General features: G+C 51.4%; 1 protein-coding gene across 2 annotated transcripts; it reads right to left on the bottom strand.

Annotated features, from left to right (window-relative positions):
- Positions 1 to 3,140: 3,140 nt before the first annotated feature.
- LOC130308039 (SHC-transforming protein 1) lies at positions 3,141 to 17,463 on the bottom strand. 2 transcript variants are annotated; one of them, XM_056552211.1, is made up of 12 exons: positions 15,639 to 17,458; positions 13,456 to 13,526; positions 13,313 to 13,376; positions 12,708 to 12,827; positions 12,304 to 12,357; positions 10,203 to 10,254; positions 9,550 to 9,676; positions 7,286 to 7,466; positions 7,142 to 7,208; positions 4,983 to 5,132; positions 4,666 to 4,898; positions 3,141 to 4,588 (listed from the first exon to the last, which is right to left on the bottom strand). In XM_056552211.1, exons 1-12 carry the CDS (start codon positions 16,227 to 16,229, stop codon positions 4,460 to 4,462), a joined length of 1,839 nt encoding a protein of 612 aa, XP_056408186.1. In that variant the 5' UTR covers positions 16,230 to 17,458; the 3' UTR covers positions 3,141 to 4,459. The 2 variants fall into 2 exon arrangements, with proteins under 2 accessions (XP_056408186.1, XP_056408187.1); XM_056552212.1 differs by lacking the exon at positions 3,141 to 4,588 and having other exon boundaries at positions 4,884 to 4,924; positions 5,007 to 5,132; positions 15,639 to 17,463.
- Positions 17,464 to 17,500: the final 37 nt, after the last annotated feature.

The raw sequence follows: 17,500 nt of genomic DNA, 5'->3' as shown, positions 1-17,500 counted from the left end.
CATGCTATAAATTCTGCAGGGTGCACAAACTTTTGCAGATGCCATTTTTTGTTTTCTATTCTTTTGAAAGGGTTAAAAATGTTTACTTGGGGTGCCCCAAATTTTGATCCCTACTGTATATACTATATATATTTACATTTAGTGTATCTACTGCTGTATACTATATGACATAGTGTATATACTGCTGTATACTATATAATGACAGTGTATACTATATATATGACAGTGTATATACTGCTGTATACTATATATAATGACAGTGTATATACTGCTGTATACTATATTACATAGTGTATATACTGCTGTATACTATATATATAATGACATTGTATATACTGCTGTATACTATATATATATATAATAATGACAGTGTATATACTGCTTTATACTATATATATATATGACATTGTATATACTGCTGTATACTATATATATATATATATATATAAATGACAGTGTATATACTGCTGTATACTATATATATATGACAGTGTATATACTGCTGTATACTGTATATATAATGACAGTGTATATACTGCTGTATACTATATATATATATATATATAATGACAGTGTATATACTGCTGTATACTATATATATAATGACAGTCTATATACTGCTGTATACTATATATATATATAATGACAGTGTATATACTGCTGTATACTATATATATATAATGACAGTGTATATACTGCTGTATACTATATATATAATGACAGTGTATATACTGCTGTATACTATATATATATATAATGACAGTGTATATACTGCTGTATACTATATATATATAATGACAGTGTATATACTGCTGTATACTATATATATATAATGACAGTGTATATACTGCTGTATACTATATATATATATATATATATATATAATGACAGTGTATATACTGCTGTATACTATATATATATATATATATATAATGACTGTATATACTGCTGTATACTATATATATATATATATATATATATATATATATATAATGACAGTGTATATACTGCTGTATACTATATATATATATATATAATGACAGTGTATATACTGCTGTATACTATATATATATATATATATATATATAATGACAGTGTATATACTGCTGTATACTATATATAATGACAGTGTATATACTGCTGTATACTATATATATATATATATATATAATGACAGTGTATATACTGCTGTATACTATATATATATATATATATATAATGACAGTGTATATACTGCTGTATACTATATATATATATATATATATATATATATATATATATATAATGACAGTGTATATACTGCTGTATACTATATATATATATATATATATATATATATATAATGACAGTGTATATACTGCTGTATACTATATATATATTGACAGTGTATATACTGCTGTATACTATATATATATATAATGACAGTGTATATACTGCTGTATACTATATATATATATATATAGACAGTGTATATACTGCTGTATACTATATATATATATAATGACAGTGTATATACTGCTGTATACTATATATATATATAATGACAGTGTATATACTGCTGTATACTATATATATATATATATATATATATAATGACAGTGTATATACTGCTGTATACTATATATATAATGACAGTGTATATACTGCTGTATACTATATATATATATAATGACAGTGTATATACTGCTGTATACTATATATATATATAATAATGACAGTGTATATACTGCTGTATACTATATATATATATATATATATAATGACTGTATATACTGCTGTATACTATATATATATATAATGACAGTGTATATACTGCTGTATACTATATATATATATAATGACAGTGTATATACTGCTGTATACTATATATATATATAATGACAGTGTATATACTGCTGTATACTATATATATATAATGACAGTGTATATACTGCTGTATACTATATATATATATATATATATATATATAATGACAGTGTATATACTGCTGTATACTATATATATAATAATGACAGTGTATATACTGCTGTATACTATATATATAATGACAGTGTATATACTGCTGTATACTATATATATATATAATGACAGTGTATATACTCCTGTATACTATATATATATAATGACAGTGTATATACTGCTGTATACTATATATATATAATGACAGTGTATATACTCCTGTATACTATATATATATAATGACAGTGTATATACTCCTGTATACTATATATATATATAATGACAGTGTATATACTCCTGTATACTATATATATAATGACAGTGTATATACTCCTGTATACTATATATATATATAATGACAGTGTATATACTGCTGTATACTATAGCCTGTCGTAACCGCAGTCTATTCCATGGCTGGTTGCGCCCCAGGGGGACATGTGACCCTGAATGATTATAAAGTGTTGCGCGGTCTTGTTGCGTGGCGTCTGCGGTGACGAGTCATTGCCGGGGGGAAGGTGAGGCCGGCACACACCATTACACAAATACCACTTTATTCTTCAGCTTCCTTTGGTATATTCAAGGCATATTGTAAAATAATATGAAAAACAAGAAAAAACCCACGTACAAGGTGTGGGGGGGAGGGGAAAGCCGCGTGGCGGTGGTGAGACTTTGGTATCAGAAATAAAGAAATGTTCCCCAACCAGTGTGCCTCCAGCTGTTGCAAAACGGGGGGTATGTTGGGAGTTATCATTTTGCAACAGCTGGAGGCACACTGGTTGGGGAACACTGATATAAACGTACATGCAACGGGGGAGGGGGCTGTACATGTCAATGATTGTTGTGCATTTCCTGCTAGTGCCCCCCAAGTCCTTGCAGAGCCACCTAGATGATGGGAGGGCGTGGCCATAGGGCGGTCCTGTGATGGGAGGGCGTGGCCATAGGGCGGTCCTGTGATGGGAGGGCGCGGCCATAGGGCGGTCCTGTGATGGGAGGGCGCGGCCATAGGGCGGTCCTGTGATGGGAGGGCGTGGCCATAGGGCGGTCCTGGGATGGGAGGGCGCGGCCATAGGTCGGTCCTGGGATGGGAGGGCACGGATATAGGGCGGGTCCTGGGATGGGAGGGTACGGTAATAGGGCGGGTCCTGGGATGGGAGGGTACGGTAATAGGGCGGGTCCTGGGATGGGAGGGTACGGTAATAGGGCGGGTCCTGGGATGGGAGGGTACGGTAATAGGGCGGGTCCTGGGATGGGAGGGTACGGTAATAGGGCGGGTCCTGGGATGGGAGGGTACGGTAATAGGGCGGGTCCTGGGATGGGAGGGTACGGTAATAGGGCGGGTCCTGGGATGGGAGGGTACGGTAATAGGGCGGGTCCTGGGATGGGAGGGTACGGTAATAGGGCGGGTCCTGGGATGGGAGGGTACGGTAATAGGGCGGGTCCTGGGATGGGAGGGTACGGTAATAGGGCGGGTCCTGGGATGGGAGGGTACGGTAATAGGGCGGGTCCTGGGATGGGAGGGTACGGTAATAGGGCGGGTCCTGGGATGGGAGGGTACGGTAATAGGGCGGGTCCTGGGATGGGAGGGTACGGTAATAGGGCGGGTCCTGGGATGGGAGGGTACGGTAATAGGGCGGGTCCTGGGATGGGAGGGTACGGTAATAGGGCGCCCTGGCACAGAGCCAGGAGTGAGGGGTAGGGCAGGTTATAAGGGCATTTTGCTGGGGACCCTTGGGGAGGTATATTGAGGGGCAGGTTAGGCTAGGACTTCCCGTTGCAGACCCCAGGTGGGGGCAGGCTAGTTGAGGTCACATGACCTGCAGTCCAGAACACAACACTAGAAATTGGGAGAGTCTCTCGAGTCCATACAACATCCTCCGTGGAGACCACTCAGTCCACAGCAGTGGGGGGGGGGCTCTCTACATAAAAAGGGGCCACCAGCCGCCGCACCTACACCAGCAATGTCCGGACATTAGGTGCCGCCCCTGTCCATAATTTGGAAGCAGATACATATTTCTTTAGACACCTTAAGGCAAAAAGGTTTGTGGGGGGGGGGGGGGGAAGAGGCCAGAAAAAGTGCAGACTCCGTTAGGGGCCCCACCTCCGGGGGGCGCAGACGAGAGGACGGTGTGGAAGCAGCAGAAATAAATAGGCATGGGGCAGGTGCGGAGGATGTCCAGCATGCACGGGGTTCGGGTCCGTTATTGCCATTGATGGACTGAGGGGCCCAGGAGATATCCATCATGGAGGGGGCAGGGGAACCATACAAATAAAAAAAGGCACAGATCGGCAGGGGTGACTGCGCCACAGGCCATCATGTGCTTAGAGGGGGCGGAGCCGCCTTGTGCTGAGACGTCACCTCCATGGCGGGATCCGGCGGCAGCACTGACCCATGGCTCCGGTCACAGTGACCCTACAAATTCCCTGATAGAAGGTGAGGAGAAGGCTCCGCGGCGGTACGGGAAGAGGCTGCGGTGTACTGAGGAGGAGGGGACCCCGCCGCTCACTGTCTCCGCTCCACCGGCTGCTGCAGACACAGCTCGCTGCCCGCAGAGATGATGGGCAAGTGATTGTCCATGTGATAGCTGATCAGGTGACTCACACTCTCAAAGCGGTGGTCCTTGGTCCGGACCTGTCAGGGGAACACACAAGGGTTAAAACAGGTGGGAAATACTGAGAGGAGCCCCAGGGACCGCGCGGCCTACTCACCACTCCTTCTGGGTCCACCAGCAGCAGGTGTTTGGGCTGCCCATTCTGCAGGCCGGTCAGGACGTACTGCCCCGGGGTGGTGGTGCTCTCTCTCACCAGGAAGTCTCCGTTGACCCGCAGCTGGCGCTCCGCCTCCTTCCGGGTCATCTTCCCGTGGTACCAAGGCTCCCGCCTCAGCTCTTCTTCCATACTGACAATGGACGCCCCCGGGGGGATCGCCTCCTCGAAGGGCTCTAGAGGGGACAAGGCAGATGGGGGGCTGGGGTGAGAGGTCATACAACATATGGGGGCACAATTACTCTTCACACAAGACTCACTCATATCAAAGATGTCTCTCTGACCATTGGTGGCGCCACGAGCAGGCGGGCGGGCCTTGTCCAGGTTCTGCACATTTACATAGGAGGGGTCATCGAAAAGGTCGGGCCGATTCACAGGCTTGGCGCCAGGCACTGGATACCTGTCCTTACCTGGAGGGGCGGAGTCAACAAACCATAAGAGAGAAGGACAATGGGCAAGAGCGCCGACAGTGGTGAACACTGATTAAAATGAAGGGTCCCATCCTAGACCACCAGGGATGTCTCTACTAATCTCCACTGCCCTAGACCACCAGGGATGTCTCTACTAATCTCCACTGCTCTAGACCACCAGGGATGTCTCTACTAATCTCCACTGCTCTAGACCACCAGGGATGTCTCCACTAATCTCTACTGCCCTAGACCACCAGGGATGTCTCCACTAATCTCTACTGCCCTAGACCACCAGGGATGTCTCCACTAATCTCTACTGCCCTAGACCACCAGGGATGTCTCCACTAATCTCTACTGCCCTAGACCACCAGGGATGTCTCCACTAATCTCCACTGCCCTAGACCACCAGGGATGTCTCCGCTAATCTCCACTGCCCTAGACCACCAGGGATGTCTCCGCTAATCTCCACTGCCCTAGACCACCAGGGATGTCTCCACTAATCTCCACTGCTCTAGACCACCAGGGATGTCTCCACTAATCTCCACTGCTCTAGACCACCAGGGATGTCTCCACTAATCTCCACTGCTCTAGACCACCAGGGATGTCTCCACTAATCTCCACTGCTCTAGACCACCAGGGATGTCTCCACTAATCTCTACTGCCCTAGACCACCTGGGATGTCTCCACTAATCTCCACTGCCCTAGACCACCAGGGATGTCTCCACTAATCTCCACTGCCCTAGACCACCAGGGATGTCTCCACTAATCTCCACTGCCCTAGACCACCTGGGATGTCTCCACTAATCTCCACTGCCCTAGACCACCAGGGATGTCTCCACTAATCTCTACTGCCCTAGACCACCAGGGATGTCTCCACTAATCTCTCCATTGTTTTAGACCACCAGGGATGTCTCCACTAATCTCTCCATTGTCTTAGACCACCAGGGATGTCTCCACTAATCTCTCCATTGTCTTAGACCACCAGGGATGTCTCCACTAATCTCTACTGCCCTAGACCACCAGGGATGTCTCCACTAATCTCTACTGCCCTAGACCACCAGGGATGTCTCCACTAATCTCTCCATTGTCTTAGACCAGTGTTCCTTTTCTTACAGGTCAGGTATGTATATGAGGGGGGAGGAGCTGGATATTACAGGTCAGGTATGTATATGAGGGGGAGGGGCTGGATATTACAGGTCAGGTATGTATATGAGGGGGAGGGGCTGGATATTACAGGTCAGGTATGTATATGAGGGGGGAGGGGCTGGATATTACAGGTCAGGTATGTATATGAGGGGGGAGGGGCTGGATATGACAGGTCAGGTATGTATATGAGGGGGAGGGGCTGGATATGACAGGTCAGGTATTTATATGAGGGGGAGGGGCTGGATATGACAGGTCAGGTATGTATATGAGGGGGGAGGGGCTGGATATTACAGGTCAGGTATGTATATGAGGGGGGAGGGGCTGGATATGACAGGTCAGGTATGTATATGAGGGGGGAGGGGCTGGATATGACAGGTCAGGTATGTATATGAGGGGGAGGGGCTGGATATGACAGGTCAGGTATTTATATGAGGGGGAGGGGCTGGATATGACAGGTCAGGTATGTATATGAGGGGGAGGGGCTGGATATGACAGGTCAGGTATGTATATGAGGGGGAGGGGCTGGATATTACAGGTCAGGTATGTATATGAGGGGGAGGGGCTGGATATTACAGGTCAGGTATGTATATGAGGGGGAGGGGCTGGATATTACAGGTCAGGTATGTATATGAGGGGGAGGGGCTGGATATTACAGGTCAGGTATGTATATGAGGGGGAGGGGCTGGATATTACAGGTCAGGTATGTATATGAGGGGGAGGGGCTGGATATTACAGGTCAGGTATGTATATGAGGGGGGAGGGGCTGGATACTACAGGTCAGGTATGTATATGAGGGGGGAGGGGCTGGATATTACAGGTCAGGTATGTATGAGGGGGAGGAGCCAGTTAATGAGGGGCGGTACCTTGCACATTGGGCTGTGGCTGCTGTTTCCTTGAGTCTTGTTCTCCTCCAGATATCTGTCCCACCGGCTGTGGAAAGAGAAGACAATGAGACTTGACCAGACCCCCAAGGCCAGAATGTGCCCCCCTGGGTCCCCTGCACTCACCAGTGTGGCCCCCATGTGATTGGGGCTCTGTCTTGGCACTAAAGGAGCAGTTCCATCTCGTAGCCTCATGTCCACAACCCCACCAATAGGAGGCTCCTTCCCTGGGAAGTCATTGTAGTAGGCATGGTCCGCAATCTCCTCGTCCTCTTCATCCCATGCCGAGCCATCAAATCCAGCCATCCTGAAGGTAAGTCACCATGAGGAGGGGCAGGGGAGCCTCGTACCACAATCCTCATCCCACAACCCTGAAGGTAAGTCCCTGTGAGGAGGGGCAGGGAAGCCTCGTCCCACAATCCTCATCCCACAACCCTGAAGGTAAGTCCCTGTGAGGAGGGGCAGGGGAGCCTCATCCCAAAATCCTGATCCCACAACCCTGAAGGTAAGTCCCTGTGAGGAGGGACAGGGGAGCCTCGTACCACAATCCTCATCCCAAAATCCTGATCCCACAACCCTGAAGGTAAGTCCCCGTGAGGAGGGGCAGGGGAGCCTCGTACCACAATCCTCATCCCACAACCCTGCGAGGACTTCAGCAGAGCTTCGGGTGCAAAAGTCAACTGTGGGAAGTCGGAGGCCATGCTCTTTGGGGAATGGCACCTGGCCTCTTCCGCCCCCTTCCCCTTTACTGTTAACCAGACTTCATTCAAATTCTTGGAGTCTGGTTCGGGAAGGAAGGAGCGGTCCTTAAAGGGGTAGTCCAGTGGTGAAAAACTTATCCCCTATCCTAAGGATAGGGGATAAGTTTGAGATCGCGGGGGGTCCGACCGCTGGGGCCCCCTGCGATCTCTCTGTACGGGGCCCCGGCTCTCCGTCCAGATAGCGGGTGTCGACCTCCGCACGAAGTGGCGGCCAACACGCCCCCTCAATACAACTCTATGGCAGAGCCGAAGCGCTGCCTTCGGCAATCTCCGCTCTGCCATAGAGATGTATTGAAGGGGCGTGTCGGCCGCCACTTCGTGCGGAGGTCGACACGCCCCCTTCCCGTGGTCTGTCGGGGCTCCGTACAGGAGATCGCGGGGGGCCCCAGCGGTCGGGGATAAGTTGCAGATTGCGGGGGGTTCGACCGCTGGGGCCCCCTGCGATCTCCTGTACGGAGCCCCGACAGACCACGGGAAGGGGGCGTGTCGACCTCCGCACGAAGTGGCGGCCAACACGCCCCCTCAATACAACTCTATGGCAGAGCCGAAGCGCTGCCTTCGGCAATCTCCGGCTCTGCCATAGAGATGTATTGAAGGGGCGTGTCGGCTGCCGCTTCGCACGGGGGTCGACACCCGCTATCTGGACGGAGAGCCGGGGCCCCGTACAGAGAGATCGCAGGGGGCCCCAGCGGTCGAACCCCCCGCAATCTGCAACTTATCCCCTATCCTTAGGATAGGGGATAAGTTGTTAACCACTGAGTCACCACTGGACTACTCCTTTAAGTCTTGGCAAGACCGACTAGGAAAGATGAATTCTAAGATCGGACTGTGGAGCTCCAGAAAGTTCTCTATTGAAGGCAAAGCACTTGTCCGGCGGAGTACACCGCACAGGCCTGGCTTCCCCATACCACCTGATTCCCACACCACGGCCCCGCCCCAATCCCCGCACCACGGCCCCCCCGCCAATCCTGATCCCCGCACCACGGCCCCCCCGCCAATCCTGATCCCCGCACCACGGCCCCCCCGCCAATCCTGATCCCCGCACCACGGCCCCCCCCGCCAATCCTGATCCCCGCACCACGGCCCCCCCCCCCGCCAATCCTGATCCCCGCACCACGGCCCCCCCCCGCCAATCCTGATCCCTGCACCACGGCCCCCCCGCCAATCCTGATCCCCGCACCACGGCCCCCCCGCCAATCCTGATCCCCGCACCACGGCCCCGCCCCAATCCTGATCCCAGCACCACGGCCCCGCTCCAATCCTGATCCCAGCACCACGGACCCGCTCCAATCCTGATCCCAGCACCACGGCCCCGCCCCAATCCTGATCCCAGCACCACGGCCCCGCCCCAATCCTGATCCCCGCACCACGGCCCCGCCCCAATCATAATCCTCGCACCAGAGCCCCGCTACAATCCTGATCCCTGCACCACGGCCCGCTACAATCCTGATCCCAGCACCACAGCCCGCTCCAATCCTGATCCCAGCACCACAGCCCGCTCCAATCCTGATCCCTGCACCACGGCCCGCTCCAATCGTAATCCTCGCACCAGAGCCCCGCTACAATCCAGATCCCCGCACCACAGCCCTTCTATTTTCCACTGGAAACCCCTCTGAAGAGAGCACAAACCTGTCATGTGGAGTCACTAGTTTTGGAGGGTTCTTGAGGTATTGCTTGAATCGCAGTTCAAAGGCCTGTCCTATAGTGCTGATCACATCCTGAGCGAGACCCTCGGGACACTCCAGTATATGGCACGCTGTAGGAAAAAGAAAAAAAGACTGAAGCCACAACCCGCCAAGTAGAGCCCCCTCACCTCCGCCAAGTAGAGCCCCCTCACCTCCGCCAAGTAGAGCCCCCTCACCTCCGCCAAGTAGAGCCCCCTCACCTCCGCCAAGTAGAGCCCCCTCACCTCCGCCAAGTAGAGCCCCCTCACCTCCGCCAAGTAGAGCCCCCTCACCTCCGCCAAGTAGAGCCCCCTCTCCTCCGCCAAGTAGAGCCCCCTCTCCTCCGCCAAGTAGAGCCCCCTCTCCTCCGCCAAGTAGAGCCCCCTCACCTCCGCCAAGTAGAGCCCCCTCACCTCCGCCAAGTAGAGCCCCCTCACCTCCGCCAAGTAGAGCCCCCTCACCTCCGCCAAGTAGAGCCCCCTCACCTCCGCCAAGTAGAGCCCCCTCTCCTCCGCCAAGTAGAGCCCCCTCTCCTCCGCCAAGTAGAGCCCCCTCTCCTCCGCCAAGTAGAGCCCCCTCACCTCCGCCAAGTAGAGCCCTGCTCACATGTACATTTACCTCTTTGATTCACTGGATCTTTGGCAACGTAAGCGACATATTCTGCTGTGTCCTGAAAAACAAATGAGGAGGCATGTTCAGAATCCTGCTAAACGGACATACACACCACACACTGCCTCTGCCACGTCTCCACACTCACAACACCGCCTCTGCCACGTCTCCACACTCACAACACCGCCTCTGCCACGTCTCCACCCCCCACCACACCGCCTCTGCCACGTCTCCACCCCCCACCCCACCGCCTCTGCCACGTCTCCACCCCCCACCCCACCGCCTCTGCCACGTCTCCACCCCCCACCCCACCGCCTCTGCCACGTCTCCACCCCCCACCCCACCGCCTCTGCCACGTCTCCACCCCCCACCCCCCCTGCCACGTCTCCACCCCCCACCCCCCTGCCACGTCTCCACCCCCCACCCCCCCTGCCACGTCTCCACCCCCCACCCCCCCTGCCACGTCTCCACCCCCCACCCCCCCCTGCCACGTCTCCACCCCCCACCCCCCCTGCCACGTCTCCACCCCCCACCCCCCCTGCCACGTCTCCACCCCCCACCCCCCCTGCCACGTCTCCACCCCCCACCCCCCCTGCCACGTCTCCACCCCCACCCCCCCTGCCACGTCTCCACCCCCCACCCCCCCTGCCACGTCTCCACCCCCACCCCCCACCGCCTCTGCCACGTCTCCACCCCCACCCCCCCTGCCACGTCTCCACCCCCACCCCCCACCGCCTCTGCCACGTCTACACCCCCACCCCCCACCACCTCTGCCACGTCTACACCCCCACCCCCCACCACCTCTGCCACGTCTACACCCCCACCCCCCACCTCTGCCACGTCTACACCCCACCCCCCACCTCTGCCACATCTACACCCCCACCCCCCACCTCTGCCACGTCTACACCCCCACCCCCCACCTCTGCCAGGTGTACACACCCACCACCTCTGCTACGTCTACACACCCACCCACCACCTCTGCTACGTTTACACACACACACACACACACCACCTCTGCTACGTTTACACACACACACACACCACCTCTGCTACGTCTACACACACACCACATCTGCTATGCCTCCACACACACACACACACACACACACCGCATCTGCTACGTTTCCACACACACACACACACAAACACCGCATCTGCTACGTCTCCACACACACACACACACACACAACACCGCCTCTGCTACGTCTCCACACACACATATAACACCGCCTCTTCTGTCTACACACACACAACACTGCCTCTGCTATGTATCCACTCATATAACAACACCTCTTCTATGTCTACACACATATAAAACCACCCCTGCTACGTATACACACACACACAACACAGCCTCTTCTATGTCTACACACACACCGCCTCTGCTATGTCTACACACACACACACACACCGCCTCTGCTATGTCTACACACACACACACACACACACACACACACACCGCATCTGCTATGTCTACACACACACACACCGCCTCTGCTACGTCTCCACACACACCACCACCTCTGCTACGTCTACACACACACCGCCTCTGCTACGTCTCCATACACACACCACCACCTCTGCTACGTCTACACGCACACACACCACCACCTCTGCTACGTCTACACACACACCACCGCTGCTACGTCTACACACACACACCACCTCTGCTACATCTACACACACACACACACACACACACACACACACAACACCGCATCTGCTACGTCTCCACACACACATAACACCGCCTCTTCTGTCTACACACACATAACATGGCCTCTGCTATGTATCCACACATATAACACCGCCTCTTCTATGTCTACACACATATAAAACCGCCTCTGCTACGTATACACACACACACACACACATAACACAGCCTCTTCTATGTCTACACACATATAAAACCGCCTCTGCTACGTGTATATACACACACACACACACACACAACACTGCCTCTGCTATGTATACACACACCACACTGCCTCTGCTACGTCTCCACACATATAACACCGCCTCTTCTATGTCTACAGACACATACCACTGCCTCTGCTACGTCTACACACACACACACACACACACACAACACCGCCTCTGCTACACTTACCGGATCACCCCCAGAAGCGAACGATATGGACTGCATGTGGTGGTTTGCAATGATCTGCAAAAGATAACGCAACAATTACAGTGATTAGTGGATCGCTCATCCTTTCCTTGGACCCCCACGATCATCAGTGGTGAGCATGACCCCTCTCATGCTCACCCCTGACCCCCCCCTCACTCCTCCTGATCCCTCCTACGCTCATCCTCACCCCTGACCCCTCCCACGCTCACCACTGCCCCCCCCTCATCCTGATCCCTCCTACGCTCATCCTCACCCCTGACCCCTCCCACGCTCACCACTGCCCCCCCCCCCCACTCATCCTGAGCCCTCCTACACTCATCCTCAACCCTGACCCTTCCCAAGCTCATGCCTGAACCCTACCATACTCCTCCTCCCCGAGCCCTCACCTGTTTGCAGTCAGACGCCATGAGGTTCAGGCTGCTGGTGGACACGGTCAGGGTGATGGGCATTCCTGCAAACTTCAGGTTACACTTCCCCAGAATTGAGTTCATGGAGCGACCCCCGGTCTAAGGAGACAATACAGAGCGATCAATGACAGCAGACGACCCCCCCCCCCCCGATTATCACGATCACCATCCCCCCACATGATACAGTACAGTAGTGTTATATAGAGGATGATATCATCTTATTACAGTACAGTAGTGTTATATAGAGGATGATATCATCTTATTACAGTACAGTAGTGTTATATAGAGGATGATATCATCTTATTACAGTACAGTAGTGTTATATAGAGGATGATATCTTATTACAGTACAGTAGTGTTATATAGAGGATGATATCTTATTACAGTACAGTAGTGTTATATAGAGGATGACATCTTATTACAGTACAGTAGTGTTATATGAGGAGCGGGTGATATCAGTGACCATGTCTGACCTATATTCCTTTCACTATCTGAAATGTCTGATAACAGAACAATAGCCCCATAAAGAGGACGGCTGGTTTAGTGACCATGTGATGGGATAGACACTGCTGGGTGGGCACTTACTTTTCGTCTTCGGAGAGCCCCCTTGGCCCCAGGTACAGCATCTGACACCAGGCTGATGGCTTCTCTGTGTAGACAGGCAGACATTACCCATTAGTAACCTCTAACATGTCAGGGGGCCCTGTCACATGACCCGCGGCCCTTACCGTGTGACCTGCGTCCGCGTACTAAAATCCAGAGCCCGCATCGACTGCAGCACCTCCACACAGCCCATGTACTGCAAGAGAAGAGAGCGGTGTATATGGTGTGTACAGGAGTGCAGTGAAAGTGTATATGGTGTACAAGAGTAGAGGGATGCAGTGATAGTGTATATGGTGTACAAGAGTAGAGGGGTGCAGTGATGGTGTATATGGTGTGTACAGGAATGGAGGGGTGCAGTGATAGTGTATATGGTGTGTACAGGAATGGAGGGGTGCAGTGATAGTATGGAGAAGTGCAGTGATAGTGTATATGGTGTGTACAGGAATGGAGGGGTGCAGTGATAGTGTATATGGTGTGTACAGGAATGGAGGGGTGCAGTGATAGTGTATATGGTGTGTACAGGAATGGAGGGGTGCAGTGATAGTGTATATGGTGTGTACAGGAATGGAGGGGTGCAGTGATAGTATGGAGAAGTGCAGTGATAGTGTATATGGGGTGTACAGTAATAGGGGAGTGCAGTGACAGTGTATATGGGGTGTACAGGAGTAGAGTGGTTCAGTGACAGTGTATAGGGTGTGTACAGGAATAGAGGCGTGAAGTGATCGTGTATATGATATGTGCAGGAATAGAGGGGTGCAGAGATAGTATATATGGTGTTTGCAGGAATAGAGGGGTGCAGTGATAGTGTATATGGTGTACAAGAGTAGAGGGATGCAGTGATAGTGTATATGGTGTACAAGAGTAGAGGGGTGCAGTGATGGTGTATATGGTGTGTACAGGAATGGAGGGGTGCAGTGATAGTGTATATGGTGTGTACAGGAATGGAGGGGTGCAGTGATAGTATGGAGAAGTGCAGTGATAGTGTATATGGTGTGTACAGGAATGGAGGGGTGCAGTGATAGTGTATATGGTGTGTACAGGAATGGAGGGGTGCAGTGACAGTGTATATGGTGTGTACAGGAATGGAGGGGTGCAGTGATAGTGTATATGGTGTGTACAGGAATGGAGGGGTGCAGTGATAGTATGGAGAAGTGCAGTGATAGTGTATATGGTGTGTACAGGAATGGAGGGGTGCAGTGATAGTGTATATGGTGTGTACAGGAATGGAGGGGTGCAGTGATAGTGTATATGGTGTGTACAGGAATGGAGGGGTGCAGTGATAGTATGGAGAAGTGCAGTGATAGTGTATATGGGGTGTACAGTAATAGGGGAGTGCAGTGACAGTGTATATGGGGTGTACAGGAGTAGAGTGGTTCAGTGACAGTGTATAGGGTGTGTACAGGAATAGAGGCGTGCAGTGATCGTGTATATGATATGTGCAGGAATAGAGGGGTGCAGAGATAGTATATATGATGTGTGCAGGAATAGAGGGGTGCAGTGATAGTGTATATGGTATGTACAGGAATAGAGGGGTGTAGTGATAGTGTATATGGCGATTGCAGGAATAGAGGGGTGTAGTGATAGTGTATATGGTACGTACAGGAATAGAGGGGTGTAGTGATAGTGTATATGGTATGTACAGGAATAGAGGGGTGTAGTGATAGTGTATATGGTATGTACAGGAATAGAGGGGTGTAGTGATAGTGTATATGGTATGTACAGGAATAGAGGGGTGTAGTGATAGTGTATATGGTATGTGCAGGAATAGAGGGGTGCAGTGATAGTATATGTGGTGTGTGCAGGAATAGAGGGGTGCAGTGATAGTATATGTGGTGTGTGCAGGAATAGAGGGGTGTAGTGATAATGTATATGGTGTGTACAGGAATAGAAGTGTGCAGTGATAGTGTATATGGTGATTGCAGGAATAGAGGCGTGCAGTGATCGTGTATATAATATGTGCAGGAATAGAGGGGTGCAGAGATAGTATATATGATGTGTGCAGGAATAGAGGGGTGAAGAGATAGTATATATGATGTGTGCAGGAATAGAGGGGTGCAGTGACAGTATATATGGTGTGTGCAGGAATAGAGGGGTGCAGTGATAGTATATGTGGTGTGTGAAGGAATAGAGGGGTGCAGTGATAGTGTATATGGGGTGTACACGAATAGAGGGGTGTAGTGATAATGTATGTGGTGTGTACAGGAATAGAAGTGTGCAGTGATAGTGTATATGGTGATTGCAGGAATAGAGGGGTGCAGTGATAGTGTATATGGCATGTACAGGAATAGCTGTATACACACAGTCTTACCCGGACAAGGTAGGAGACCCCGGGGCCCATCACCTTGTCGTCAGGGTGCAGCCATCCTCGGGTGGGCTTGTTGACGAAGCTTCCATGTCGTGTCCACTCGTCCCCCGCCAGCTGTCCTCCCTCCACTCGGGACTTCCTCCCACAGCTGAGTTTGTTCATATCCTGGGAGAAAACAGTAAAAGTGCTCCCTGAGTCTGGGCTGCTGGTGGCGTCCGCCTGCTCCCCAGGGCTGCCCGTCTCCTTCCCTGGCCCGGACGCAAAGCCTCGGAGACTCAGCAGATTGGCAGGATTGGAAAGTTTCAGATTGGCCATTTTTGGGAAAAAAGAGCAAAGGGTGGTGGGGCTGTCCTCAGACTCTGAGGAGAGCTCAGCCAGGTTCAACATGGGGGCCAGAGAAGAGGAAGACGAGGAGTTGGGTATAGACTCTGCCACTATCACATCCACCGAGGGGGTGGGGGGCCCAGTGCCCAGGATGTCTTCCACAGAGCTGACAGACTCGTTGCGAAGGTGGTTATACTTAGTTTTGGGCAGGAGATCCATGATGCCCGTCGGCAGCTTGTACTCTACAGACACAAGGGGTCCAGGTCTCATAGTCTGAGGGGGCGCAGAGAAGACAGGAAGCAGAAGTGTAGACAGAGCTCCCCGAACCCCAAGCACAGAGGACCCTACAGTTACATATTACTCTAAGGCAATGCCAGAGCATCCATCCATTCAGAGAAGAGAGGCAGCAGTGTAAAGCACAGTCCTATCCCAGAGAACAGACATGGCAGCGTGTGATGGAGGACGACGCGGTCCCAGCACCTTCCTCTCCCACCCAGCGGAAGGAAACAGGGAGAGTGTGATGTCCGAGCAGCAGGAAGACGTGCCCGGAGGAGAGGTCAGGCGTGGAGGTGACGGCTCGGGATGCCTGGTTATTAGCCGGTCCCTGGAGGAGAGGTGCTGTCGGGATGCCTGGTTATCAGCCGGTCCCTGGAGGAGAGGTGCTGTCGGGATGCCTGGTTATCAGCCGGTCCCTGGAGGAGAGGTGCTGTCGGGATGCCTGGTTATCAGCCGGTCCCTGGAGGAGAGGTGCTGTCGGGATGCCTGGTTATCAGCCGGTCCCTGGAGGAGAGGTGCTGTCGGAATGCCTGGTTATCAGCCGGTCCCTGGAGGAGAGGTGCTGTCGGGATGCCTGGTTATCAGCCGGTCCCTGGAGGAGAGGTGCTGTCGGGATGCCTGGTTATCAGCCGGTCCCTGGAGGAGAGGTGCTGTCGGGATGCCTGGTTATCAGCCGGTCCCTGGAGGAGAGGTGCTGTCGGGATGCCTGGTTATCAGCCGGTCCCTGGAGGAGAGGCGCTGACTCACCCGGCGCACTGACAGGAAGGCACGCTAACACCACACCGCCTCATTTCCTCCGCACAAAACCACAGCTCCTAATTAGATTGTAGCCTACAGCCTCTGCCCCCGCCTGCGGAGCTAGCCATCTAATGTACAAGGTCACAGCATCACTGCCACCCAGAGCTGCAGGATCGTCACAATGTCATCAGGGCGCTGCTCCCAGTGAGTCTGTTGTCCTGGAAACTATTAACCCATTACAGTTCAGATCAGCTGCAGCGCCGTCTGTTTGTACACAGGGCGCGCCCCTAGTGGTGGTGCTGGAGAACTACAACCCCTAACAGATGGTCATTAGGCTGAATCTCCCATAATGCACGCTAATGATTAATTCATTGGCCAGAGTCTGCCGCCCCCCGCGTGTGCACAGATACATAGAGATGGCGGCCCCTGCAGTGAGATGTGAGAGCACCCCTCCACCCAGTGCACAAGTGGTACAGGCCACGTCTACACTGCTTATACAGTCTGTAGATCTCCAGCTGCTGCACAAC

This window comes from Hyla sarda, unplaced genomic scaffold (genome assembly GCF_029499605.1).
Source record: "Hyla sarda isolate aHylSar1 unplaced genomic scaffold, aHylSar1.hap1 scaffold_1457, whole genome shotgun sequence".
NCBI lineage: Eukaryota > Metazoa > Chordata > Amphibia > Anura > Hylidae > Hyla > Hyla sarda.
This window is presented reverse-complemented; position numbering and strand designations above follow the sequence as displayed.

Bases quoted from the DNA above. Each gene is read 5' to 3' on its own strand.
- LOC130308039 (XM_056552211.1), bottom strand. From the start codon at position 16,229: ATGAGACCTGGACCCCTTGTGTCTGTAGAGTACAAGCTGCCGACGGGC. The intron at 5,133-7,141 runs GTACCGCCCCTC...CCGCCCCTCCAG, and splicing joins GCCACAGCCCAATGTGCAAG to GTAAGGACAGGTATCCAGTG. The intron at 4,589-4,665 runs GTGAGTAGGCCG...TTCCCCTGACAG, and splicing joins TGGTGGACCCAGAAGGAGTG to GTCCGGACCAAGGACCACCG.